We start from the raw sequence: 27,878 nt of genomic DNA, 5'->3' as shown, positions 1-27,878 counted from the left end.
ACCGACCCAATATTAAATCAACCCTTTGTTGCCCTACTTTTTTAAAAAAGTAGTCCACATTGAATTCTAAATATAAACTATTTTATAGAGGGGAAGTCGGAAAGGAATAAACTATTAAATAAATAATGATTTTACTTAGTGGAGTAACTTGAAGAGATTGAGCTAATCTAACCGAATTCAACTCAGTATTTGGCGAGATTGAACAATCATTTTTTGTACTCAGGTTGATTTTAGGTAATATTTTTTTCAACTCAAACTCAATTTAGGTTAAGCTCGAACTAAGGTTTAGGAAACTTGAGTTTAATTCGAATCCTATGTAATATTTTTATAATATTAATAATGAATATTATTCTATATAATAATATATTTTTTATTTTAAAAAAAATCAAATTATATTATATCATATAATTTTTATTATTTTAGAAAGATACATAAATTTATTTTTACTTTTTTTTTTTACTAGCTTGAAATTTGTCTTATTTACTATTTAAATTTATATATATCGTAAGTTGCAACCATAATTGCTATTATTGAATTTTCAATGGAAATGCCAAATTAGCTGTAAATATGTTTTCAAAACAAAGCTTGATACCATTTAGGTCCTCTCTTTAACATTCAAAGGCTATAGTAAGTATCGCCCGGTTTTGTCGTTGCGCTTTTCCAGCTGTAGAACGAAACACTACTCATCTCCTTCTGTATTGCCCCCTGGCAGCCTCTTTTCTCGTCATTGTCCTTCTAATTTCTTGAATTTCAGGTGTTTATTTTTCAGGTTTCCCGAGAGCATGGATTGTGTGAGCCCAATCTATACTATTGCCACTGATCTGTTCGGTTGCACCGTCAAGCGTGCCTCCCATATCCGTGGTCTCCGAGAAAATCTTGAATGCTTGAGAGAGGAAATGGAGCTACTGAACCTTCGAAGTGAAGATGTAAAGAGGAGAGTGGAACTTGGAAAGCAGCAACAGATGACACCCAGAAGGGAAGTGGAAGGCTGGCTTCAGGACGTTGGTGAGGAGGAAAGTGAAGTAGCTGCAATCCTCCACGAAGGGGATGGAGCACTAGAGAAGGAATGTCTTGGAAGATTTTGTAATATTCGGTCGAGCTACAACCTTGGAAAGAGAGTGAGTCGAAAAATCAGGCGGGTGAGGGAACTATCAAGCAGAGCAGATTTTGAAGCTGTGGCATACAGGTTGCCTCGTGATGTTGTGGATGAATTACCTCTTGGGCGTACCGTGGGCTTAGATTCCTTGTATGAGAAGGTGTGCAGCTTCCTCGCTAAAGATTCAGTAGGAATTGTCGGATTATATGGAAAACGCGGAATTGGAAAAACAACACTAATGAAGAAAATCAACAATGCTCTCCTCGAAACAAGACACGACTTTGATATGGTGATTTGGGTTTCAGTGTCCAAGCAAGCAAGCGTGAGAGCTGCTCAAGAGGTGATTGGAAACAAATTACAGATCATTGATAGCATGTGGCAAAATAGAGGTCAGGATGAAAAGACTATACAAATCTTCAAAATCATGAAAACAAAAAGGTTTTTGCTGTTTTTAGACGATGCACAAGTACCACTTGATCTCTCAGATATAGGATTTCCTCTTCCTGATGCTCGAAACAAGTCCAAAGTAGTAATCGCAACTCGATCAATGAGAATATGCTGTAAGATGGCAGCTCAAAGGATATTTGAAGTAGAGCCTTTGAAATGGGTTGAAGCCTGGACTTTGTTCAGCGAGCTCGTCGGAGAGGACACTCTAAATTTTAGTCCCATGATACAACATCTTGCCCACAGCACTTTGGAGAGATGCCAAGGTTTGCCATCCGCCATCATAATGGCTGGACGAACATTGGCTGGCTGCAAGATTGTCTGGAAATGGGAACAATTAACACAAGAGTTGGCGGAACTCATAAAAGAAGAAATTTCAGGTATGGAGGATCAATTGTTTCATGTTTTGAAGCTAAGTTATGATAGCTTACTCGATGATATCTGTTGGTTTTGATAGAAACAAAGTGTAGAAACTCTCAGGAAGCAACAGAACGTTGAGGAATCTGAAGTGATATATTTTATTAAGCTTCAAACTACTTATTTATACAGCTAGCTTAAAACAGAAAAACATAAAATAAAAAAAAATAGCAACAAACTTGCTACCTATAGATACTTCCTAAAGAATATAAACAAACCAACAAATACTTCCTAAGGAATAGGTAAATTTTCCACATGACTAACTTATTTGACTACTTCCACTTCAATCTACTCAGATCCATGTCAGCAGCTCCTACGACATGCCATTCAACACTCCTCCTTGTCTCTGGAGTTGCAGACTCCAAGCCTTTGCCTCAAGAACTCATATCTAGCTTTGGGAAGTGGCTTGGTTAAGATATCAACATTTTGACTTTCTTATCCAATTTGTCTCTCTTAACATGTGGAATATAAGAGAAACAAAGACAACCAAATGTTTTTAAATTTTGTAGCCTTGGTTTATGGCCATACCATGCTTCAAATGGAGTCTTTTGTTGCAAAGCTTTTGTTGGTAGTCTATTCAACAGAAAGATTGATGTATGTGCAACCTCAGCCCAGAATTTCTTTGGCAGCCCTTTGTCATGCAGCAAACACCTTGTCATTTCCATAAGTGTTCTATTTTTCCTCTCAATGACTCCATTCTGTTGAGGAGTATAAGGTGTTGTAAGTTGGTGCTCGATGTCGCCATTCAGTGATGGTGTTCTCTGAGGTCCTCCCACATCAGTGTGTACTAACTGCAACTTCTGAGTAGCTTTCCAAGCCTTGTTTTGTGGGAAAGGAAGTCTTGTTTGTTTCCCGTATTGACAGGCTACACAGGTAGGAGGCTTCACCTCTAGTTCAGGCAAGCCTTCTCCAAGATCGTTCTTCTTCATAAAGAGAAGGGCGGTATGATGAAAGTGCCCCAAACGCCAATGCCAAAGCATTGTATTGCTTTCTTCTTTGTGAATTGCAGCCTGCTCTTCTTGCATCAAATCCAAGGCAAAACTTTTGCCTTTCATTTGGACTATAAATACCTCTCTACCTTGTGCATCAGCAATCATGCAATGATTGTCTTCAAACAACACCTTATAGCCTTTTTCCAGCAGCTGACCAACACTCAACAGATTTTGATTAATCTCAGGAACATACAAGATATTAGAGATTAATTTCAAACCTGTGTGGCCTTCAATTGCCACTGTTCCTTTGCCTTTTACTGCAAGAAATGCTCAATTTCCAATTTTAACTTTGGAAGTAACAGTTTTCTCAAGTTCCTTAAAGAGCCCTTTATCATAAGTCATATGGTTTGTACAACCACTGTCTATAAGCCAAGTTTATGGGGAGCTGTTAGTGGCAAAGCATGATACCACAAATAGTTCCTCATCTTGAAGTTCTTCCACAGTAGCCTTGACTTCTCCTTGCTGCTGTTGAGATTTGCATAACCTTTCCACATGCCCTAGCTGACCACACTTGTGACATCTTACATCCGGCCTCCACCAACACTTTTTTTGTGGATGATTATATTTTTTACAGTAAGGACATGGTGGAAACTTTTGAGTGTTGTTGCTACTGTTATTGTTGCTTTGCATTTCTTTCTTGTACTGAGATATGGCTTGAAATGTACCCTCCACAAATCCTTCTTGTCTCATAAGCCTCCTTTGTTCTTTAGCCTGTAATGCATTCAATAGCTCTGCTAATGTGAGACTTGACATATCTTTTGAGTTTTCTAGAGATGATATTGTAGTCTCAAACTTTTCAGGAACTGTTATAAAAATTTTCTGAACTATTCTAGAATCAGAAAAGTCAGTACCAAGAAGTCTTACTTTGTTAACAATACTAAGAAGTCTGTCTGAGTAATCCTTGATTGTTTTTTATTCTTTCATCCTTTGTATCTCAAATTCTCTAATCAGGTTCAGCACTTGCATACCTTTCAGTCGTTCATTTCCTTCATATTCATTCTTTAGGAAGTTCCATATTTCATTTGTTGTCTTCAGTGTCATGATTCTGGTGAAAATTGTAGATGAGACAGCTACAAATAGACTAGCTTTTGCCTTTGATTTCCTTTGCCTCCTCTCATTGTGTAGTTTTATCTGAGCCATAGTTGGATTGTTGGACAGAGGAGGAACTTCATATTCCTAACTAACAACTTCTCACAGATCACTAGCATCAAGGTAGGCTTCCATACGGACAGCCCACACTTGAAAATTTATTCCATCAAACACTAGAGGTGCTAGTGCATTTAGTGAAGCTTCTGAGGTCATTTTGGATATTGTTTGTAGGTTTTTAGGCTCACTCACCTCACAAGTTACTCAAGAACTTGGCTTTGATACCAATTTTTTGGTTTTGATAGAAACAAAGTGTAGAAACTCTCAGGAAGCAATAGAACGTTGAGGAATCTGAAGTGATATATTTTATTAAGCTTCAAACTACTTATTTATACAGTTAGCTTAAAATAGAAAAACATAAAAAATAGCAACAAACTTTTAGATACTTCCTAAAGAATAGAAACAAACCAACAAATACTTCCTAAGGAATAGGTAAATCTTCCACATGACTAACTTATTTGACTATTCCACTTCAATATACTCAGCTCCATGTTAGCAGCGCCTAGGACATGTCATTCAACAATATCACCAAACTTTATTTCATATTTTGCTTTATATTTCCCAAGGAATATGTAATTAGGAATGATGAGCTGATAGAACATTTCTATGCAGGGGAAGACAGGTGGCCTCATGCTGTTGTAGATGAAATGCCTCTGGGGCGTACTGTGGGCTTATATTCCTTGCATGAAAAGGTGTGCAGCTGCCTCGCTGAAGATGAAGTAGGAATTCTTGGATTATATGGAATACGCGGTGTTGGAAAAACAACACTGATGAAGAAAATCAACAATGGTCTCCTCAAAACAAGACACGAATTTGATGCGGTGATTTGGGTTTCAGTGTCCGAGCAAGCAAGCGTGAGAGCTGCTCAAGAGGCGATTGGAAAAAAATTACAGATAATTGATAGCATGTGGCGAAATAGAAGTCAGGATGAAAATGCTATAGAAATCTTCAAAATCATGAAAACAAAAAGGTTTTTGCTGTTGTTAGACAATGTACAGAAACCACTTGATCTCTCAGATATAGGATTTCCTCTTCCTGATGCTCGAAACAAGTCCAAAGTAATAATCGCAACTCGATCAATGAGAATATGTTGTAAGATGGCAGCTCAAAGGATATTTGAAGTAGAGCCTTTGGAATGGGTTGAAGCCTGGACTTTGTTCAGCGAGCTCGTCGGAGAGGACACTCTAAATTTTAGTCCCGAGATACAACAGCTTGCTCACAGCACTTTGGAGAGATGCCAAGGTTTGCCATCCGCCATCATAATGGCTGGACGAACATTGGTTGGCTCCAATATTGTCAGGGAATGGGAACAGTTAACACAAGAGCTGGAGGACCTCATAAAAGAAGAAATTTCAGGTATGGAGGATTTTTGAAGCTAAGTTATAATAGCTTACTCTATGAATCACCAAACTTTGTTTCATATATTGCTTTATATTTCCCAAGAAATATGTAATTAGGAATGATAATCTGATAGAACATTTCTATGCAGGGGAAGACAGGTGGCCTCATGCTGTTGTAGATGAAATGCCTCTGGGGCGTACTGTGGGCTTATATTCCTTGCATGAAAAGGTGTGCAGCTGCCTCGCTGAAGATGAAGTAGGAATTCTTGGATTATATGGAATACGCGGTGTTGGAAAAACAACACTGATGAAGAAAATCAACAATGGTCTCCTCAAACAAGACACGAATTTGATGCGGTGATTTGGGTTTCAGTGTCCGAGCAAGCAAGCGTGAGAGCTGCTCAAGAGGCGATTGGAAAAAAATTACAGATAATTGATAACATGTGGCGAAATAGAAGTCAGGATGAAAATGCTATAGAAATCTTCAAAATCATGAAAACAAAAAGGTTTTTGCTGTTGTTAGACAATGTACAGAAACCACTTGATCTCTCAGATATAGGATTTCCTCTTCCTGATGCTCGAAACAAGTCCAAAGTAATAATCGCAACTCGATCAATGAGAATATGTTGTAAGATGGCAGCTCAAAGGATATTTGAAGTAGAGCCTTTGGAATGGGTTGAAGCCTGGACTTTGTTCAGCGAGCTCGTCGGAGAGGACACTCTAAATTTTAGTCCCGAGATACAACAGCTTGCTCACAGCACTTTGGAGAGATGCCAAGGTTTGCCATCCGCCATCATAATGGCTGGACGAACATTGGTTGGCTCCAATATTGTCAGGGAATGGGAACAGTTAACACAAGAGCTGGAGGACCTCATAAAAGAAGAAATTTCAGGTATGGAGGATTTTTGAAGCTAAGTTATAATAGCTTACTCTATGAATCACCAAACTTTGTTTCATATATTGCTTTATATTTCCCCAAGAAATATGTAATTAGGAATGATAATCTGATAGAACATTTCTATGCAGGGGAAGACAGGTTGCCTCATGCTGTTGTGGATGAAATGCCTCTTGGGCATACCGTGGGCTTAGATTCGTTGTATGAGAGAGTTTGCAGCTGCCTTACTGGATATCAAGCAGGAATTATTGCATTATACGGAACAGGCGGTGTTGGAAAAACTACACTAATGAGGAAAATCAACAACGAGTTCCTTAAAACAAGTCACCAATTCAATACAGTGATTTGGGTTACCGTCTCCAAGCAAGCAAGTGTGAAAGCTGCTCAAGAGGTGATTCGAAATAAATTACAAATCCCAGATAGCATGTGGCAGGGTAGAACAGAGGATGAAAGGGCTACAGAAATATTAAAGATCTTGATAACAAAAAGGTTTGTGCTACTTTTAGATGATGTATGGCAACGACTTGATCTCTCAAAAATAGGATTTTGTCTTTCAATGATTCGAAACCGATCCAAAGTAATAATCACAACTCGAAGTCAGAAAATATGTACTGAAATGGGCGTTCCATTGCAAAGACAGTTTAGAGTAGAGTTTTTGGCACTGGAAGAAGCCTTTGTTTTGTTCGTGGAGAAAGTCGGGGAGAACACTCTAAATTCTCATCCTGACATACCACATCTTTCTGAAAAGGTGGCAGAACGCTGCAAAGGCTTGCCACTTGCCCTTGTTACTGTTGGACGAGCCATGGCTGATAAGAATTCTCCCGAGGCATGGGATCAGGCAATCAAAGAACTGGAGAAATTCCCAGCGGAATTTTCAGGTATGGAGGATGGGTTATTTCAAGTGTTGAAATTAAGTTATGATAGCATAAGAGATGATATCACCAAATCTTGTTTCATATATTGTTCTTTTTTCCCAAGGAATATGAAATTAGAAATGATGAGCTTATAGAACATTGGATTGGGGAAGGGTTTTTGATGGTGAGGACATATATGAAGCACGCAGACGAGGATACAAAATCATTGAAGACCTAAAGAATGCATGCTTGTTAGAGGAGGGTGATGGATTTAAATGTATCAAGATGCACGATGTGATACACGACATGGCTCTATGGATAGGTCGAGAATGTGGAAAAAGGATGAACAAGATTTTGGCATGTGAATCTCTTGGGGTTGTTGACCCTGAGAGAGTTACCAACTGGAAGGAGGCAGAAAGGATATCATTGTGGGGTAGGAATATTGAGAAACTCCCCGAAACACCACATTGCTCCAATCTCCGGACTCTCTTTGTGAGGGAATGTATTCAATTGAAGACATTTCCAAGAGGATTCTTCCGATTCATGTCTCGCATAAGAGTTCTAGATTTGTCAGCTACTCATTGTTTAACCGACTTACCTGATGGGATTGAGGGATTAGTGCACTTGGAATACATTAATCTTTCAATGACACATGTAAAAAAGTTGGCGATTGGGATGACGAAGTTGACAAAACTGAAGTGCTTGTTGCTTGATGGCATGCTTCCACTTATAATTCCCCCACAATTGATATCTAGTCTTTCATCATTACAATTGTTTAGTATGTATGATGGAAATGCTTTATCCTCATATCACACCACCTTATTGGAAGAATTGGATTCCGTAGGAGCTGTGGATGATTTATCTCTCTCCTTTCGTAGTGTTGTAGCTCTCAATAAATTACTGAGCTCCTACAAGTTACAAAGGTGCATAAGAAGATTAAGTCTACATGACTGCATAGATTTATCATTGCTTGAGCTATCATCAATATTTCTGAACTACTTGGAGACTCTTGTGATGTTTAATTGTCGTCAATTGGAAGAAATGAAAATTAATGTGGAGAAAGAGGGAAGTCAAGGATTTGAACAATTTTATGGGATCCCCAATCCTGAGTTGATAGTGAGAAACAACCAACACTTCCGCAGGCTTCGCGATGTAAAGATTTGGAGCTGTCCAAAACTGTTGAACTTGACATGGCTTATTTATGCTGCCTACCTTCAGTCGCTTAATGTTCAATTCTGTGAATCCATGAAAGAAGTGATAAGTAATGAGTATGTAACTTCAAGGACACAGCACGCCAGCATATTCACAAGGCTCACATCTCTAGTATTAGGTGGTATGCCAATGCTAGAGAGCATCTATCGGGGGGCACTACTCTTCCCTTCATTGGAAATAATCTCTGTGATCAATTGCCCGAGGCTAAGAAGGCTCCCAATCGATTCAATTAGTGCTGCCAAGAGCTTAAAGAAAATTGGAGGAGATCTAACCTGGTGGAGAAGGTTGGAATGGGAGGATGAATCTGTGGAGAAGAATTTCATCAATTATTTTTCCGCACAATACTTGGCTGACCCAATGCAGGACCCAGGTATTAAGCTTTGATGCTTTGTTTTTAAATGTTGTATGTGATTGAAAATTCACACTTCAATTATTAAATGTGATTGTTATTATTATAATATATTAAAATAACCAACTGATAGAAAGGTGCCACTTATACATAACAGGGGAAGTGAAGGGAAAGATGAAATTGGTGTAAGAAGGTTCAACCTCAAGGGCAGCCACCTAAACACAGCTTGTCAATCGCTGAAGTTATAACTCATGAGGGAACAGGTACTACCAACTCACTCTCCTATAACTATTAACTACCAACAGCCAAATCTCCAAAACTCAAGTTGGTCATTTCATCCGATAACCATTTGGTACATCTATAGAAGGTTTTAAATATTGAACCGGGTCGGCCGCTAACTGTCTAGAATGTTCGAACTGAACCGGTTTAATCAAACGGCCCAGCCCAGCCAGTCCTTGAAGAACTGGTCAAGCCTTATTTGACCACTATTGGGTCTGTACCACTTCCAGCCCAATCGATTCCATTTGTTGTCCGATTGTTGCACCTAATCATAGAAGTAACTTGATCGCCTTACGATGTGGGATGTAGGAAAATTTGGACCATTTCCAGACTATTATTATCTTTGCACTTACTCATTGAAAGCATTAACTTGTTGCACCTATTTTAAGAAGCCATTAACTTGATTACCTTCCGATGTGGGATTTTCTTAAGAAGTAGACCTGACCCTTGGACCTGCCGATTATTAAAAGTGCAGCTGGACCATTGGGATATGGGATCGGGATATTCATTTTTGTTGTCCAAATGCAATATATAGAATTGTTGTGTCTTTCATATTTTTATTATTTAGAACCTCAAAATAATTGTACTTAATTACTTATTATGTAATAATATCTATGAAAATAGTATAATATTTTTTTAAAAAAATTATAAAATAATAAGATATACAACTTTTGATATAGGGATAAAACTAAATATTATAATTTTTCTTTCATCTTAAATATTTCTTCACTTTAGCATATTAATATATTTTTGGGAGAATTATCTTTTGAGGGTAGATGGGCTCCCAAATTAACAAAAGGTCCATATAACTCTTCAAATTGAGTTGAAGGATATGAAATAGTAACGGACAAATACACCCTTTAAGAACACATATAAAATATTTTATAAAATTAAGTTAAATAATTTTTTTTCAATAATTTTTTTTCAAAAATACTAAATTAAATAAAAGTAGTTTTCAAAATATTAAATTAAATAATTTTTTTTCAAAAATATTAAATTAAATAATTTTTTTTTTCAAAAATATTAAATTAAATTAAAGTATTTAAAAAAAATTAAATTAAATATATTTTTTAAATATTAAATTAAATAAATTTATTTTTAAAAAATATTAAATTAAATAAATTTATTTTTTAAAAATATTAAATTAAATAAATTTATTTTTAAAAAATATTAAATTAAATAAAAGTATTTAAAAAAATATTCAATTACATAAAAGTATTTTTTTAAAATATTAAATTAAATAAAAAATATTAAATTAAATAAAAGTATTTTTCAAAAATATTAATTTTTTTTCTCAAAATCAACAAAGGGCATTTTTGGAAATATTGAAGGATGATATCCTTCAACTCAATTTCCATACTTTCATTGGGTCTTGGGCTCAATTTGAAGAGTTACATGGACCTTTTGTTAATTTGGGGGCCCATCTACCCCCAAAACATAATTCTCCCTATATTTTTATTTATCCTTATCATTTATTTTAATAATATAATGAAATATTGTTATTTTTAATCTTAATTTCTCATAAATAATTTTAACTTATATGAAATATATATTATATATTTGTTACATCATTGATTCGATGTGGTTCAATCATTAGTTTGATTGGTGGATGAGTGGGCAAATTTGCAAAATCTTAGTAGCACTTTCTTGGCAATGTGACTAATAAACATGGAAAAATGCTATATATATATTTTCCCTCATATTTTATAATTGGCTCTGGGAAAAAGTAAAATTTTGTAATAACAGATTAAAATCTTATTTTCTCGGTGCATAACATAATTTCCATGTAGTGTTCATAACAATGTCTATGTATTGTTATTTTTGCAGGATGAGTGTTTGAAGTTTGATGCAACAAAGCTATTTGTATATGCCTTGGTACTTGTATATGCCTTGGTACTGAGTGCTGTGTGGAAGATAAGATCCAATGTTGTATTATTTGTTGTTTGCACGTGTGTGACTATTTTTTGTGAACTCTAAATGGAGTGGTGGAGTTGTATATGCTGCTCAAAAGGCATCACTTTGCAGGTGTTGTTGTTTTGATGCAGATCATGTCCTAAGATTGATGTGTTTTTAAATATGAATTTCCCTATGCCTTCTCAAGTTCATGAAAATACTCTAACTAAAATTTCCTTGTATTATCTTATGTGGAATTCTATATATATAAATAATAGTGTTTAATGAGTGTTATATTTTTAAAAGAACAAAATTGATAAAATTTCACCATGCTTTCTTGTGGACGTGGAAATAAAATTAAATTTTTTTATGTTTAATCTAATAGACTTGCTATTCATTCATATTTATATATTCTAATGGCATTAATTAGATGTACCTTAAAACAACTAAAAAACACGAGACCAACAATACCCCCCTTAAACCATGTGAAAGTCTAACCATTGGGCTAAAGCTCCCCTTGAAGCAAAATGCTGGCTCCGGCATTGTTTATAAGCCATGACCCCTTTGTCTACCAATAATTTTCTATGAACTAGAGGAAAGTCAAGATTTAGGCTATGTATGGTTCTCCGAAGGTATAAGGAAAGAAAGAAACGGTAAGGAAGATGTTTTTCTCATATTTGATCGTCTTATACAAAATATTAAAGAAAATCAAATATACTTGAAATTTGTTAAAAACTCATAAATTTTCAAATTATTTAATTTTTATATCGAAGAGTTAAAATAAGTTAAATGAATTTGAAATAATATATAAAAATAATTTATTAACTTTAAATATATATTTTTTTTCCTTCACTTTTTTCTTTTTGTTACTTTTCCTTTTTACTTTCTTTCTCTTGTATTTTCCCTCAAATTTTTTCATAAACCAAACATAATTTTAAGATTTTACTATTACAATTTTTATATCCTTTACAATCAAAGTTTAGAATTATAAATCAAGGTATGCAATTCTTCATTCAAGTTCTAAATTTTCGTTGTTAATGTCATGAAATTTCTAACAAAAGCAAAATTTGCTACATTTTATAGAAGATATTTTGTTGTAAATTAAAGATATTTTATTATTGATGGGGTTGTCTTTAATATATGATCAACTTGTAACGACTTAATGACCCTTAGTACTGTTTATTATGGATTGCTTCGAGAGAAATTGCAAAATGAGAAAAAGGCCACAAAGGAAATAATTGTGGACAAGTTGTATTAACTATGACACAAAAGACCCAAAATTAGATGAGCATAAACCCTTGTATGCCAACTTAGTTTGAAGTTAACAAATGGTTATATATTGTTCTTTGTTGTAAAGCCACTAAATTAAGTCTGAATAGAGGTAAATACTATTTTCTCTAAAAAATTAACGAAATTCAATGGTTAGAACTAAGATCTCTTTTCATTTAACTATTTAGTGAGACTTTTTTCTTTATAGCATAACTGGACATTGTTTTAGAAAATAAACATTCATTCCAAAAAAAATGTAAAATTGTTTTTAAAAATTATTTTTTGAAGAACCATTTTTGAAAACAGTTTCAAATAGAGTCTGAATATTATTTTCATTTTCATCTCCCCCATTCCTATGAAACATAAGTTGTTCAATTCATGATTAATTATCGTAATTTTGTACTAAACATGAAAAAGGATCAATGGAGTTTATTATAGTAAAGCCCATGGTCAATTTATTTTTATTTTTTGAATTAAAATATGTAAATGATTTCTATTGTTAGGAGTTTTACCTAAATTAATGAGATATATAAACTTCAAAATAAATTGTTTTTTCGATGGGATTGGGATTTATGTTGAAATTTTAATAAAATAGATTAGACGAATGAAATTGATTTGTGAAAGTTCCTTGTGATACCTCAACATCTCTAAACATTTCATTTTGAAAAATGTTCTAAAAATATTGTTATCCTTCGAGAAACCACAAATAGATGTTATTTGATGAATCTTCACTTACAAAACTTTCATAGGGAGAATAGAATCATTCACACCATTTTCAATATTCAATTAAATATTTGTTAAAATATTGAAATTGTTAAATTATGTGATGATGATAAACTATAATAATATTTCTTTAGTTTTTTAATTACTTAAAAGAGGCAACCTCACCTAACCCAATATTAAATCAACCATTTGTTGTCCTACTTTTTAAAAAGGTAGTCCACGTTGAATTCTAAATATAAACTATTTTATAAAGGGGAAGACGAAAAGGAATAAACTATTAAACAAATAATGATTTTACTCAATGATACAACTTGAAGAGATTAAGCTAATCTAACCCGAATCCAACTCAACATTTGGGGGGATTGAACAATCATTTTAGATATTTATGTTAATCTTATGTTATATTTTTTTCAACCCAAACTCAATTTAGGTTAAGTTCAAGCTAAGGTTCAGGGAATCCAAGTTTAACTCGAACTCGATTTAAATTTTTTATAATATTTATAATGCATATATACCATATAATAATATTTATTTTCTTTTTAATTTTTTAAGAAAAGAATCAAATTACATTATATCATATAATTATTATTATTTTAGAAAGACATATAAATTTATTTTTACTTTTTCTTTTGGTTTACTTGAAATTTACCTTATTTACTATTTAAATTTTAATATAAATATATAGAAAAAAGTTTTTAAAAAAACATTATCAATCGATTTTGAATTATGCAACTTGATTGATCCAACCAATGTGAGTCTAATCCAACTAACCCGAACTCAACTTGAGCTTAAGAAATGAGGTTGAGTTGAGTATCTCAAATTAGATGTCAGGTTGGATTGGGTTCGGAAAGTTTATTGTTTTTTAATTTGTGTTGATAATGGGTTAATCATTAACCCAATCAACATGTCCAAATTACAATCTTAATTTTAGTGAGACTTTTTTTCTTTATATTATAATTGGACATTGTTTTAGAAAATAAACATTCATTCCAAAAAAATTATAAATTGTTTTTAAAAAATTATAAAATTGTTTTTAAAAAATACTTTTGAAGAACCATTTTTAAAAACATTTTCAAATAGAGTTTGAGTAGTTTTTCATTTTCATCTTCCCCGTTCCTATGAAATATAAGTTGTTCTATTCATGATTAATTGTTTTAATTTTTTACTAAACATGAGAAAGGATCAATGATGGATTTTATAATAGTAAAGCCCATGGTCAATTTATTTTTATTTTTTGAATTAAAATATGTAAATAATTTCTATTGTTAGAAATTTTACCTAAATTAATGAGATATATAAACTTCTAAATAAACTATTTTTCGATGGGATTTATGTTAAAATTTCAATAAAATAGATTAGACGAATGAAATTGATTTGTGAAAGTTCCTTATGATACTTCAACATCTCTAAACATTTCGTTTTGAAATAATGTTCTAAAAATATTATTATCCTTCGAGAAGCCGCAAATAGATGTTATTTGATGAATCTTCGCTAATGAAACTTTCATTGGGAGAATAGAATGATTCACACCATCTTCAATATTCAATTAAATATTTGTTAAAATATTGAAATTGTTAAATTATGTGATGATGATAAACTATAATAATATTTCTTTAGTTTTTTTAATAACTTAAAAGAGGCAACCTCACCTAACCCAATATTAAATCAACCATTTGTTGCCCTACTTTTTAAAAAGGTAGTTCACATTGAATTCTAAATATAAACTATTTTATAGAGGGGAAGACGAAAAGTAATAAACTATTAAAGAAATAATGATTTTACTTAGTGGTGCAACTTGAAGAGATTGAGCTAATCTAATCCGAATCTAACTCGACATTTGGACGGGATTGAACAATCATTTTCGATACTTAGGTTGATCTTAGGTTATATTTTTTTCATCTCAAACTCAATTTAGGTTAAGTTCGAGCTAAGGTTCAAGGAACTTAAGTTTAATTTGAATTCAATTTAATATTTTTATAATGTTTATAATGCATATTATTTTATATAATAATATTTATTTTTTAAAAATTTTTAAGAAAAAAAATCAAATTATATTATATCATATAATTTTTATTATTTTGGAAAGATATATAATTTATTTTCCTTTTTTTTATTAATTTGAAATTTGTCTTATTTACTATTCAAATTTTGATATAAATATATAGAAAAAAGTTTTTTAAAAACATTATAAATAGATTTTGAATTATACTACTCGATTAATCCAACCAATCTAAGTCTAATTCAACTAACCTGAACTCAACTTGAGCTTAAGAAATGAAGTTGGGTTCAGGAAGTTTATTATTTTTTAGTTTTGATTGATAATAGGTTAATCATCAACCCAATCAACTTATCCAAATTACAATCTTAATTTTAGTAATTTTTTTTTTTTTTTTTGGTGTTTACAAGTAACATTATCCAATGAATTACTTTTTATATTTTGCTACAAATTTTAATTTTATAATTAAAAACAATTGGTTAAATATTCAAAGCAACAAAGTTTCGACGAGCAGCTTTTTTTGGTATGGCAAATACACCTTTAACAAGAAATATCCTGTCATCCACCTTCTTCGTGGCAGACAACCATAATAGCTGTAGAGGGTAGATTAAACCAATACATAAAAGAGAAAAATTGCTAGGAAAAGAGAAAAAAAAAAGAAGAAAGATTGCTAGGAAAACTATGAAACGGTGTGCAAAGGACTACTTGACGATGATAGTTTAATAACTACTTTTTTTTTTTTTTTTTAAACAAAAGGAAGTGGAGCTACTGAACCTTCGAAGTGAAAATCTTGAATGCTTGAGAGAGGAAATGGAGCTACTGAACCTTCGAAGTGAAGATGTAAAGACCAGAGTGGAAGTTGGAAAGCAACAACAGATGACACCCAGAAAGGAAGTGGAAGGCTGGCTTCATGGCGTTGGTGAGGAGAAAATCGAAGTTGCTGCAATTCTCCAAGAAGGGGATGGAGCACTAGAGAAGGAATGCCTTGGAAGATATTGTAATATTCGGTCGAGCTACAAGCTTGGAAAGAGAGTGAGTCGAAAAATCAGGCGTGTGAGGGAACTATCAAGCAGAGGAGGAGATTTTGAAGTTGTGGCAGACATGATGCCTCGTGCTGTTGTGGATGAATTACCTCTTGGGCGTACTGTGGGCTTAGATTACTTGTATGAAAAGGTGTGCAGCTGCCTCGCTGAAGATGAAGTAGGAATTGTTGGATTATATGGAATAGGCGGTGTTGGAAAAACAACACTGATGAAGAAAATCAACAATGGTCTCCTCGAAACAAGCCACGACTTTGATATGGTGATTTGGGCTGCAGTGTCCAAGCAAGCAAGTGTGAAAGTTGCTCAAGAGGTGATTCGAAACAAATTACAAATCATTGATAGCATGTGGCAAAGTAGAAGTCAGTATGAAAAGGCTATAAAAATATTCAATATCATGAAAGCAAAAAGGTTTTTGCTGTTGTTAGACAATGTACGGCAACGACTTGATCTGTCAGAAATAGGAGTTCCTGTTCCTGATGCTCGGAACAGGTCCAAAGTAATAATCACAACTCGATCAATGGGAATATGCAATGAGATGGAAGCTCAAAGGATATTTAAAGTAGAGCCTTTGGAACGGGAAGAAGCCTTGACTTTGTTCAGAGAGCTGGTCGGAGAGGATACTATAAGTTCTCATCCTCGGATACAAGATCTTGCCTACATCGTTACAGAGAGATGCAAAGGCTTGCCATCTACCGTCGTTAATGCTGGACGAAAATTGGCTGGCATGAAGGATGTCTGGTATTGGGAAAAGGTAACAAGAAAGCCGGAGGACTTCATAAAAGAAATTTCAGGTATGGAGGATCAATTGTTTCATGGTTTGAAGCTAAGTTATGATAGTTTACTCGATGATATCACCAAACTTTGTTTCATACATTGGTTTATATTTCCCAAGGAATATGTAAGTAGGAATGATGAGCATATAGCACATTTCTATGCAGGGAAAAACAGGTTGCGTCAAGCTGTTGTAGATGAAATGCCACTTGGGTATACCGTGGGCTTAGATTGGTTGTATGAGAGAGTTTGCAGCTGCCTCACTGATTATAAAGTAAAAATTATTGCATTATATGGAACAGGCGGTGTTGGAAAAACAACACTAATGAAGAAAATCAACAATGAGTTCCTCAAAACAAGCCACCAATTTAATACAGTGATTTGGGTTACTGTCTCCAAGCAAGCAAGTGTGACAGCTGCTCAAGAGGTGATTCGAAAGAAATTACAGATCCCGGATAGCATGTGGAAAAGTAGAACAGAGGATGAAAGGGCTACAGAAATATTCAACATCATGAAAACAAAAAGGTTTGTGCTACTTTTAGATGATGTATGGCACAGACTTGATCTCTCAAAGATAGGAGTTCCTCTTCCAGAAATTCAAAACCAATCCAAAGTAATAATCACAACGCGAATTCAGAAAATATGCAATGAAATGGAAGTTCAAAGGAAGTTTAGAGTAGATTTTTTGACACAGGAGCGCGCCTTGGCTTTGTTCCTGGAGAAAGTTGGAGAGAACACTCTAAATTCTCATCCTGATATACCACAACTTTCTGAAAAGGTGGCAGAGCGGTGCAAAGGCTTGCCACTTGCCCTTCTTACTGTGGGAAGAGCAATGGCTCATAAGAATTCTCCCCATGAATGGGATCAGGCAATCCAAGAACTGGAGAAATTCCCAGTGGAAATCTCAGGTATGGAGGATGGGTTATTCCTTGTTTTGAAACTAAGTTATGATAGCCTAAGAGATGATATCACCAAATCTTGTTTCATATATTGTTCTTTTTTTCCAAAGGAATATGAAATTAGAAATGATGAGCTTATAGAACATTGGATTGGGGAAGGGTTTTTTGATGGTAAGGACATATATGAAGCACGCAGACGAGGACACAAAATCATTGAAGACCTAAAGAATGCATGCTTGTTAGAGGAGAGTGATGGATTTAAAGAATGTATCAAGATGCACGATGTGATACACGACATGGCTCAATGGATAAGTCAAGAAAGTGGAAACAAGATGAACAAGATTTGGGTATGTGAATCTCTCGGGCTTGTTGACGCTGAGAGAGTTACCAAATGGAAGGAGGCAGAAAGGATATCATTGTGGGGATGGAATATTGAGAAACTCCCAGAAACACCACATTGCTCTAATCTCCAGAGTCTCTTTGTGAGGGAATGTATTCAATTAAAGACATTTCCAAGAGGATTCTTCCAATTCATGCCTCTTATAAGAGTTCTAGATTTGTCAGCTACTCATTGTTTAACGGAGTTACCTGATGGGATTGAGAGATTAGTGGAATTGGAATACATTAATCTTTCAATGACACATGTAAAAGAGTTGCCGATTGGGATGAAGAAGTTGACAAAACTGAGGTGCTTGTTACTTGATGGCATGCCTCCACTTATAATTCCTCCACATTTGATATCTAGTCTTTCATCATTACAATTGTTTACTATGTATGATGGAAATGCTTTCTCTGAATATCTCACCAACCTATTGGAAGAATTGGAGTCAATAGAACCTGTGGATGAGTTATCTCTCTCCTTTCGTAGTGTTGTAGCTCTCAATAAATTACTGAGCTCCTACAAGTTACAAAGGTGCATAAGAAGATTAAGTCTACATGACTGCAGAGATTTATTATTGCTTGAGCTATCATCAATATTTCTGAACTACTTGGAGACTTTTGTGATATTCAATTGTCTTCAATTGGAAGAAATGAAAATTAATGTGGAAAAAGAGGGAAGTAAAGGATTTGAACAATCTTATGATATCCCCAATCCTGGGTTGATAGTAATAAACAACCAACACTTCCGCAGGCTTCGTGATGTAAATATTTGGAGCTGTCCAAAACTGTTGAACTTGACATGGCTTATTTATGCTGCCCACCTTCAGTCGCTTAATGTTAAGTTCTGTGAATCCATGAAAGAAGTGATTAGTAATGAGTACGTAACTTCAAGTACACAGCACGCCAGCATATTCACTAGGCTCACATCTCTACTATTAGACGGTATGCCAATGATAGAGAGCATCTATCGGGGGGCACTACTCTTCCCTTCATTGGAAATAATCTCTGTGATCAATTACCCGAGGCTAAGAAGGCTCCCAATTGATTCAAATAGTGCTGCCAAGAGCTTAAAGAAAATTGAAGGAGATCTAACCTGGTGGGGAAGGTTGGAATGGGAAGATGAATCTGTGGAGGAGATTTTCGCCAACTATTTTTCCTCACAAAACTTGGCTGACCCAATCCAGGACCCAGGTATTAAGCTTTGATGCTTTGTTTTTAAATGCTGTATGCGATTGAAAATTCACACTTTAATTATTAAATGTGATTGTTATTATTATAATATATTAAAATAACCAACTCATAGAAAGGTGCCACTTATACATAACAGGGGAAGTGAAGGGAAAGAAGAAACTGGTGGTAGAAGGTTCAACCTCAAGGGCAGCCACACAGCTTCTCAAGCGCAGAAGTTGAAACTCATGAGGGAACAGGTACCACTGACTCACTCCATTACTATTAACTAGCAACAGCCAAATCTCCAAAACTCAAGTTGGTCATTTCATCTGACAGTAGATTTATAGAAGGTTTTAAATATTGGACCGACCGCTAACCGTCTAGGATGTCCGATAACGGTTTAATCAACTGGCCCAGGCAGTTCTTGAAGAACTGATCAAGCCTTATTTGACCACCATTGGGCCTGTACCACTTTCAGCCCATTCGATTTCATTTGTTGTCCGATTGTTGCACCTATTCATAGAAGTAACTTTATCGCCTTCCGATGTGGGATGTAGAAAAATTTGTACCACTTCCAGCCCATCTGATTCCATATGTTGTCCTATCGTTGCACTTATTCATGGAAGGCGTTAACTTGTTGCACCTGTTTTATAGAAGCCATTAAGTTGATTCCAATGTGGGATTTTCTTAAGATGTAGACTGGACCTTTGGAGCTCCCGGTTATTAAAAATGCTACTGGACCATTGAGATATGAGAGCGTAATATTAATTTTTGTTGTCCAAATGCAATATATAGAATTACTGTGTCTTTCAAATTCTTATTATTTAGAACCCTTAAATAACTATACTTAATTACTTATTATGTGATAATATATATGAAAATAATATAATATTTTTTAAAATTATAAAATAATAAGATATACAACTTTTGATATGTAGATAAAGTTAAATATTATAATTTTTCTTCTATCTTAAATATATCTTCACACTAAAATATCATACGTGTTTAATTTAATGAAATTTAACATATTAATATATTTTTATTTATCATCCTTATCATTAATTTTAATAATATAATACAATATTATTATTTTTAAGATTAATTTCTTACAAATAATTTTAACTTATATGCAAGAAATATACATTATATATTTGTTATAATATCGATTTGACGGTGATTCAAACACTAGTTGGATTATTGAATTGTAAATCGGTAACTTTTCTAATTTAATAATTAGTATGATTTTGAAAATATAGGATTTATATAGTATAAACACAAGTGTTGCAACTAATCTTACTAGTAGAAGGCGCTTCACCGGTGGATGAGCAAATAAATTTGCAAAATCTTAGTGGCACTTTCTTGGCAATGTGACTAATAAACATGGCAAAATGCTATATTTTTCCCCCTTATTTTATAATTGGCTTTGGGAAATCCTAAATTTTTGTAAAAACAGGTTCTATATTCTTAAAATCTTATGTTTCTCGGTGCATAACATAATTTCCATGTAGTGTTCATAACAATGTCTATGTATTAATGTTATTTTTGCAGGATGAGTATTTGAAGTTTGATGCAACAAAGCTATTTGCATATGCCTTGGTACTGAGTGCCGTGTGGAAGATAAGATCCAATGTTGTATTATTTGTTGCTTGCATGTGTGTGACTATTTTTTGTGAACTCTAAATGGAGTGGTGGAGTTGTATATGCTGCTCAAAAGGCATCACTTTGCAGGTGGTGGTGTTGTTTTGATGTAGATCATGTCCTAAGATTGATGTGTTTTTACATATCATCTTATGTGGAATTCTATTTATATAAATAATATTGTTTAATGAGTATTATATTTTTAAAAGAACAAAATTGATAAAATTTCACCATGCTTTCTTATGGATGTGGAAATAAAATTAAATTTTTTTATGCTGAAACTAATGGACTTGTGATTCATTCATATTTATATATTCTAATGGCATTAATTAGATGTATCTTAAAACATCATAGCAATACCCCCGTTAAACCATGTGAAAGTCTGACCGGGCTAAAGCTCAATGCTAGTCTAACTTAAAGAAAAAATGTATAGGTAGGTTACCCCCTTGAAGCAAAATATTGGCTCCATCATTGTTTATAAGTTATGACCCCTTTGTTTGCTGATAATTTTCTTTAAACGAGTAGGAAAGTCAAGATTTAGGCTATGTTTGGTCTCTGTATGTTTGGTCCTCAGAGAGTATAAAGAAATGGTAAGGAATATGTTTTTATCATGTTTGATTGTCTTATACAAAATATTAAAGAAAATCAAATATAATTGAAATTAGTTAGAAACTTATAAATTTTCAAATTATTTAATCTTTATATTGAATAGTTAAAATAAGTTAAATGAGTTTAAAATAATATATAAAAATCATTTATTAACTTTAAATATGTATTTTTTTTTCTTCATTTTTTCCTTTTTGCTACTTTTCCTCTTTATTTTCTTTCTCTTGTATTTTCCTTCATTTTTTTTTTCCAGAAACCTAACATAGTTTTAAGGTTTCACTATTACAATTTTTATATCCTTTACAATCAAAGTTTAACATTATAGATCAAGGTATGCAATTCTTCATTCAAGTTTTAAATTCTCATTGTTAATATCATGAAATTTCTAACAAAAGCAAAATTTACTACATTTAATAGAAGATATTTTGTTGTAAAAGATATTTTATTATTGTGGATTGCTTCCAGAGAAATTGCAAAATGAGAAAAAGGGCACAAAGGAAATAATTGTGGGCAAGTTGTATTAACTACAATACAAAAGACCCAAAATTAGATGAGTCAAGCAGTAGTCGTCTAACCCAACAAAGGTTGCACCAAAGACCCAAACTTGAATATGAGCAGAGAGCATAAACCCTTGTATACCAACCTAGTTTGAAGTTAACAAATGGTTATATATTGTTCTTTGTTTGTAAAGCCACTAAATTAAGTTTGAATAGAGGTAAATACTATTCTCACTAAAAAATTAACGGAGTTCAATGGCTAGAACTAAAATCTCTTTTCATTTAACCGTTTAGTGAGACTTTCTTCTTTATAGTATAATTGGACATTGTTTTAGAAAATAAACATTCATTCCAAAAAAATTGTAAAATTGTTTTTAAAAATTATTTTTGAAAACATTTTCAAATAGAGTCTTGAGTAGTTTTTCATTTTCATCTCCCCCACTCCTATGAAACATAAGTTGTTCTATTCATGATTAATTGTTGTAATTTTGTACTAAACATGAGAAAGGATAGATGATGGAGTTTTAATAGTAAAGCCAATGGTCAATTTATTTTTATTTTTTGAATTAAAATATGTAAATGATTTTTGTTGGTAAGAATCTTACCTAAATTAATGAGACATATAGACATCTAAATAAATTGTTTTTTGATGGAATTGGGATTTATGCTAAAATTTCAATAAAATAGATTAGACGAATGAAATTAATTTGTGAAAGTTCCTTGTGATACCTCAACATCTCTAAACATTTCATTTTAAAATAATGTTCTAAAAATATTGTTATCTTTCAAGAAGCAACAAATAGATGTTATTTGATGAATCTCCGCTAATGAAACTTTCATTGGGAGAATAGAATCATTCACACCATTTCCAATTAAATATTTGTTAAAATATTGAAAATGTTAAATTATGTGATGATGATAAACTATAATAATATTTCTTTAGTTTTTTAATAACTTAAAAAACGCAACCTCACCTAACCCAATATTAAATCAACCACTTGTTGCCCTACTTTTTAAAAAAAGTAGTCCACATTGAATTCTAAATATAAACTATTTTATACTGGGAAGATGAAAAGGAATAAACTCTTAAACAAATAATGATTTTACTTAGTGGTGCAACTTGAAGAAATTGAGCGGCCGGGTTGAACAATCATTTTCAATACTTAAGTTGATCTTAGGTTAAATTTTTTTCTACTCGAACTCAATTTAGGTCAAGTTCGAGCTAAGGTTTAGGCAATGTGTTTAACCTAAACCTGATTTAATATTTTTATAATATTTATAATGTATATTATTCTATATAATAATATTTATTTTCTTTTTAAAAAAAATCCCATGGATATATCGGTTAATGACTAGTCAACGCAGTTAAAACTCAAAATTGCTGCAGCCTGCATCACAGGCACCACTGGAGCAAGTTTGCCCTTTGTAAAATAATATGCACCAAATATATATATATATATATAAAAGTTAGGATATAAACAAAATATTAAAAAAATAATTTAAAGAACAAATTAAATATAACTATTTTATAATTAAATGAAAAATTTTCATTTAATTGATTAGGAAAAATATAAAAATGGTCATGATAATTTTCTTCATAGTGTTTCTAATATTATTAATATATTAATTAAATATTTAAAAAGTATACATTTATCATTATTTATTTTATATTGTATTATAATTTTAATATTAAATATATTATAATCAAATATCACAAATATTATCATCAAACACTATTTGCTATCATTTAATAATCAATTTACACTTATCAAATTTATATTTTTTATTGACACGTACAATATTATATACATGTATATATCAATTTATTCAACAAAAAAACTTTAAAATATTTATTATACTTCTAATTTTATTTATAAGAGTTTTGTTTTATATTTGTATAAGTTTTGATTAATTATAGGTCTATCGATATTTTGTGTTAAAATATCTATCGATATATCCAATATATCTGTAAAATCGAAATACCGATATATCCATGATTACCGATATCTTCATCCTTGGTGCAAATGACTACTTGACAATGATAGTTTAACAACATTTTTTTTAAAACCAAAATTAAGCAAAAATGTACCCCTAGCCAAGGCAATATTAAAGTAACCATTTCTTGCCCTAGGTTCAAAATGATTAACATGATCCACTCCATTGTCATGACTTCAAAGAGCATCTTTTATGAATGAAAGAAAGATGTGCATGTTATATTAAATAATATGTCATATTTATATCATTTAATAGTCATCTAAATTTTGTTATCATGTCTTTAATACTAGAGAAAAAAAATTAATGCTTGCTTAAATACACTTTTTTTATTATTTCTTTTTAAACATAAAAAATAGTAATAACTTCATTATATAATTATAATAACTCTTATGTAAAAAGAATGAACTTATCTTATCTCTCAAGATCACTTTTTAATTTAAAAAATTTGAGCTGTAAATATTTCTTCAAAAACAAAGCTTGATACCATTTAGGCCCTCTCTTTAACATTCAAAGGCTATAGAAAGTCTCCCCCGATCTTGTCGTTGCGCTTTTCCAGCTGTAGAACAAAACACTATTCATCTCCTTCTGTATTGGCCCCTGGCAGCCTCTTTTCTCATCATTGTCCTTCTAATTTCTTGAATTTCAGGTGTTTATTTTTCAGGTTTCCTGAGAGCATGGATTGTGTGAGCCCAATCTATACTATTGCCACTGATCTGTTCGGTTGCACTGCCAAGCGTGCCTCCCATATCCGTGGTCTCCGAGAAAATCTTGAATGCTTGAGAGAGGAAATGGAGCTACTGAACCTTCGAAGTGAAGATGTAAAGACGAGAGTGGAACTTGGAAAGCAGCAACAGATGACACCCAGAAGGGAAGTGGAAGGCTGGATTCAGGACGTTGGTGAGGAGGAAAGTGAAGTGGCTGCAATCCTCCGAGAAGGGGATGGAGCACTAGAGAAGGAATGTCTTGGAAGATTTTGTAATATTCGGTCAAGCTACAACCTTGGAAAGAGAGTGAGTCGAAAAATCAGCCGTGTGAGGGAACTATCAAGCAGAGGAGATTTTGAAGCTGTGGCATACACGTTGCCTCGTGATGTTGTGGATGAATTACCTCTTGTGCGTACCGTGGGCTTAGATTCCTTGTATGAGAAGGTGTGCAGCTTCCTCGCTCAAGATTCAGTAGGAATTGTCGGATTATATGGAAAACGTGGAATTGGAAAAACGACACTAATGAAGAAAATCAACAATGCTCTCCTCGAAACAAGACACGACTTTGATACAGTGATTTGGGTTTCAGTGTCCAAGCAAGCAAGCGTGGGAGCTGCTCAAGACGTGATTGGAAACAAATTACAGATCATTGATAGCATGTGGCAAAATAGAAGTCAGGATGAAAAGGCTATAGAAATATTCAAAATCATGAAAACAAAAAGGTTTTTGCTGTTGTTAGACAATGTACAGAAACCACTTGATCTCTCAGAGATTGGAGTTCCTCCTCCTGATGCTGGAAACAAGTCTAAAGTCATAATCGCAACTCGATCAATGAGAATATGCAGTGAGATGGACGCTAAAAGGTGGTTGCCGGTAAAGCCTTTGGCATGTGAAGAAGCCTGGACTTTGTTCAGCGAGCTCGTCGGAGAGGACACTCTAAATTCTAGTCCCGGGATACAACAGCTTGCCCACAGCACTTTGGAGAGATGCCAAGGTTTGCCATCTGCCATCGTAATGGCTGGACGAACATTGGCTGGCTGCAAGATTGTCAGGGAATGGGAACACTTAACACAAGAGCTGGAGGACCTCATAAAAGAAGAAATTTCAGGTATGGAGGATCGATTGTTTCATGTTTTGAAGCTAAGTTATGATAGCTTACTCGATGAATCACCAAACTTTGTTTCATATATTGCTTTATATTTCCCAAGACATATGTAATTAGGAATGATAATCTTATAGAACATTTCTATGCAGGGGAAGACAGGTTGCCTCATGCTGTTGTAGATGAAATGCCTCTTGGGTATACCGTGGGCTTAGATCGGTTGTATGAGACAGTTTGCAGCTGCCTCACTGGATATCAAGCAGGAATTATTGCATTATACGGAACAGGCGGTGTTGGAAAAACAACACTAATGAGGAAAATCAACAACGAATTCCTCAAAACAAGTCACCAATTTAATACAGTGATTTGGGTTACTGTCTCCAAGCAAGCAAGTGTGAGAACTGCTCAAGAGGTGATTCGAAATAAATTACAAATCCCAGATAGCATGTGGCAGGGTAGAACAGAGGATGAAAGGGCTACAGAAATATTCAACATCATGAAAACAAAAAGGTTTGTGCTACTTTTAGATGATGTATGGCAACGACTTGATCTCTCAAAAATAGGAGTTCCTCTTCCAGAAATTCGAAACCGATCAAAAGTAATAATCACAACTCGAATTCAGAAAATATGCAATGAAATGGAAGTTCAAAGGAAGTTTAGGGTAGAGTGTTTGGCACAGGAAGAAGCCTTGGCTTTGTTCCTGGAGAAAGTCGGAGAGAACACTCTAAATTCTCACCCTGATATATCACGGCTTTCTAAAAAGATGGCAGAGCGGTGCAAAGGCTTGCCACTCGCCCTTATTACTGTTGGAAGAGCAATGGCTCATAAGAATTCTCCCCATGAATGGGATCAAGCAATCCAAGAACTGGAGAAATTCCCAGTGGAAATTTCAGGTATGGAGGTTGAGTTGTATCATGTTTTGAAATTAAGTTATGATAACTTAAGAGATGATATCACCAAATCTTGTTTCATATATTGTTCTTTTTTTCCAAAGGAATATGAAATTAGAAATGATGAGCTTATAGAACGTTGGATTGGGGAAGGGTTTTTTGATGGTAAGGACGTATATGAAGCACGCAGACGAGGACACAAAATCATTGAAGACCTAAAGAATGCATGCTTGTTAGAGGAGGGTGATGGATTTAAAGAATGTATCAAGATGCATGATGTGATACACGACATGGCTCTATGGATAGGTCAAGAATGTGGAAAAAAGGTGAACAAGATTTTGGTGTGTGAATCTCTTAGGCATGTTGAGGCTGAGAGGGTTACCAGCTGGAAGGAGGCAAAAAGGATATTGTTGGAAATCAAGCCCACGTCGCCTTCCATCCTGTGCGTTCCTCCCCATATTTAGCATCCTCTGTTTACTTCCCTAAATTAGTGAAATATACTGCCTTTATTATAATTGATTTAGGAGTAATTCTAGCAAGGTAGTTTATTCACTTTCCATGTAAGAGTTTATTCTCTTTCCATGTAATAGTTTATTCACTTTCCATGTAAGAGTTTATTCTCTTTCCATGCAATAGTTTATTCACTTTCCATGTAAGAGTTTATTCTCTTTCCATGTAAGGGAAATTCCGTCCGGTGATAGTATACCAGTCCGGAATTGTCTCATATCTGTAGGCTATTTATTTATGCTTTCTTTCATTGTAATAAGAGTATCATAGAATGAATTGAGTCTATGTTCCTCCATAGTTAGTCTTCAAATTCTTCATGGTATCAGAGCAGGTTTAATCCTGTCTCATCGTCTTCATCTTTAGTCAGTTTTTTTTTCTACTCAATTCTATTCTTCTAGGTTATGCCTAAATACGGTCCAGCCTTTGGAATGGCTACCAACTCATCATCCTCTACTTCTGATATCATCATCTCATCGTCTTCATCCTCTCATCAAATGGAAACCTCTCATCTGCCAATCACAGCCCATAAACTGAATGGGCAAAATTATTTGCAATGGTCTCAATCCATATTAATGTTTATACGGGGAAAGGAGAAAGATGACTACATCACCGGAGCTTCGGCGGCACCAGAAACCACAGCATCAACCTACAAGAAGTGGATAGCAGAAAATAATATGGTCATGTCCTGGCTAGTCAACTCTATGACCCCTGACATTGGTGAAAATTTCTGTCATTTGATACTGCCAAAGAAATCTGGGACATTGCAAAAG

At 33.7% G+C, this 27,878-nt stretch overlaps 4 protein-coding genes across 6 annotated transcripts in view; all 4 read left to right on the top strand.

The window, feature by feature from the left end:
- The first annotated feature begins 782 nt into the window (after positions 1 to 782).
- LOC117910495 (probable disease resistance protein At1g61310) lies at positions 783 to 5,283 on the top strand. The gene is made up of 3 exons (XM_034824567.1): positions 783 to 1,920; positions 4,708 to 5,153; positions 5,242 to 5,283. Exons 1-3 carry the CDS (start codon positions 783 to 785, stop codon positions 5,281 to 5,283), a joined length of 1,626 nt encoding a protein of 541 aa, XP_034680458.1.
- A 785-nt stretch (positions 5,284 to 6,068) lies between these two features.
- On the top strand, positions 6,069 to 20,955 carry LOC117910494 (disease resistance protein SUMM2-like). The gene is made up of 5 exons (XM_034824565.1): positions 6,069 to 6,327; positions 6,462 to 7,221; positions 7,340 to 8,766; positions 8,903 to 9,008; positions 20,718 to 20,955. Exons 1-4 carry the CDS (start codon positions 6,069 to 6,071, stop codon positions 8,932 to 8,934), a joined length of 2,478 nt encoding a protein of 825 aa, XP_034680456.1. The 3' UTR covers positions 8,935 to 9,008; positions 20,718 to 20,955.
- Positions 15,716 to 19,204, top strand: LOC117910493 (disease resistance protein SUMM2-like). The gene is made up of 2 exons (XM_034824564.1): positions 15,716 to 16,739; positions 16,887 to 19,204. The coding sequence occupies exons 1-2, from the start codon at positions 15,716 to 15,718 to the stop codon at positions 19,202 to 19,204; spliced, it is 3,342 nt and encodes a 1,113-aa protein (XP_034680455.1).
- Positions 20,956 to 24,499: 3,544 nt separating the features above from the next.
- The window catches only part of LOC117910491 (disease resistance protein RFL1-like), a 29,523-nt gene continuing 26,144 nt past the window's right edge, over positions 24,500 to 27,878 (top strand). For 2 of the 3 annotated variants that reach the window (XM_034824562.1, XM_034824561.1), the window contains exons 1-2: positions 24,500 to 25,717; positions 25,864 to 25,873. In XM_034824562.1, coding sequence (XP_034680453.1) covers positions 24,580 to 25,717; positions 25,864 to 25,873 — 1,148 coding nt within the window. In that variant the 5' untranslated portion in view covers positions 24,500 to 24,579. The remainder of the gene's footprint in view (positions 25,718 to 25,863; positions 25,874 to 27,878) is intronic. The other variant, XM_034824563.1, reaches the window with a different exon arrangement.

This window comes from Vitis riparia, unplaced genomic scaffold (assembly GCF_004353265.1).
Source record: "Vitis riparia cultivar Riparia Gloire de Montpellier isolate 1030 unplaced genomic scaffold, EGFV_Vit.rip_1.0 scaffold761_pilon_pilon, whole genome shotgun sequence".
NCBI lineage: Eukaryota > Viridiplantae > Streptophyta > Magnoliopsida > Vitales > Vitaceae > Vitis > Vitis riparia.
Note: the sequence above shows the minus strand (reverse complement) of the source record. Positions and strands in the feature narration are given on the sequence as shown.

Coding starts and splice junctions, on each gene's coding strand:
- LOC117910495 (XM_034824567.1), top strand. CDS start 783: ATGGATTGTGTGAGCCCAATCTATACTATTGCCACTGATCTGTTCGGT. Junction 1,921..4,707: donor CATAAAAGAAGAAATTTCAG/GTATGGAGGATC, acceptor ATTTCTATGCAG/GGGAAGACAGGTGGCCTCAT. Junction 5,154..5,241: donor ATGCTCGAAACAAGTCCAAA/GTAATAATCGCA, acceptor AATGGGTTGAAG/CCTGGACTTTGTTCAGCGAG.
- LOC117910494 (XM_034824565.1), top strand. CDS start 6,069: ATGGCAGCTCAAAGGATATTTGAAGTAGAGCCTTTGGAATGGGTTGAA. Junction 6,328..6,461: donor CATAAAAGAAGAAATTTCAG/GTATGGAGGATT, acceptor ATTTCTATGCAG/GGGAAGACAGGTTGCCTCAT. Junction 8,767..8,902: donor TGACCCAATGCAGGACCCAG/GTATTAAGCTTT, acceptor TATACATAACAG/GGGAAGTGAAGGGAAAGATG.
- LOC117910493 (XM_034824564.1), top strand. CDS start 15,716: ATGGAGCTACTGAACCTTCGAAGTGAAGATGTAAAGACCAGAGTGGAA. Junction 16,740..16,886: donor CTTCATAAAAGAAATTTCAG/GTATGGAGGATC, acceptor ATTTCTATGCAG/GGAAAAACAGGTTGCGTCAA.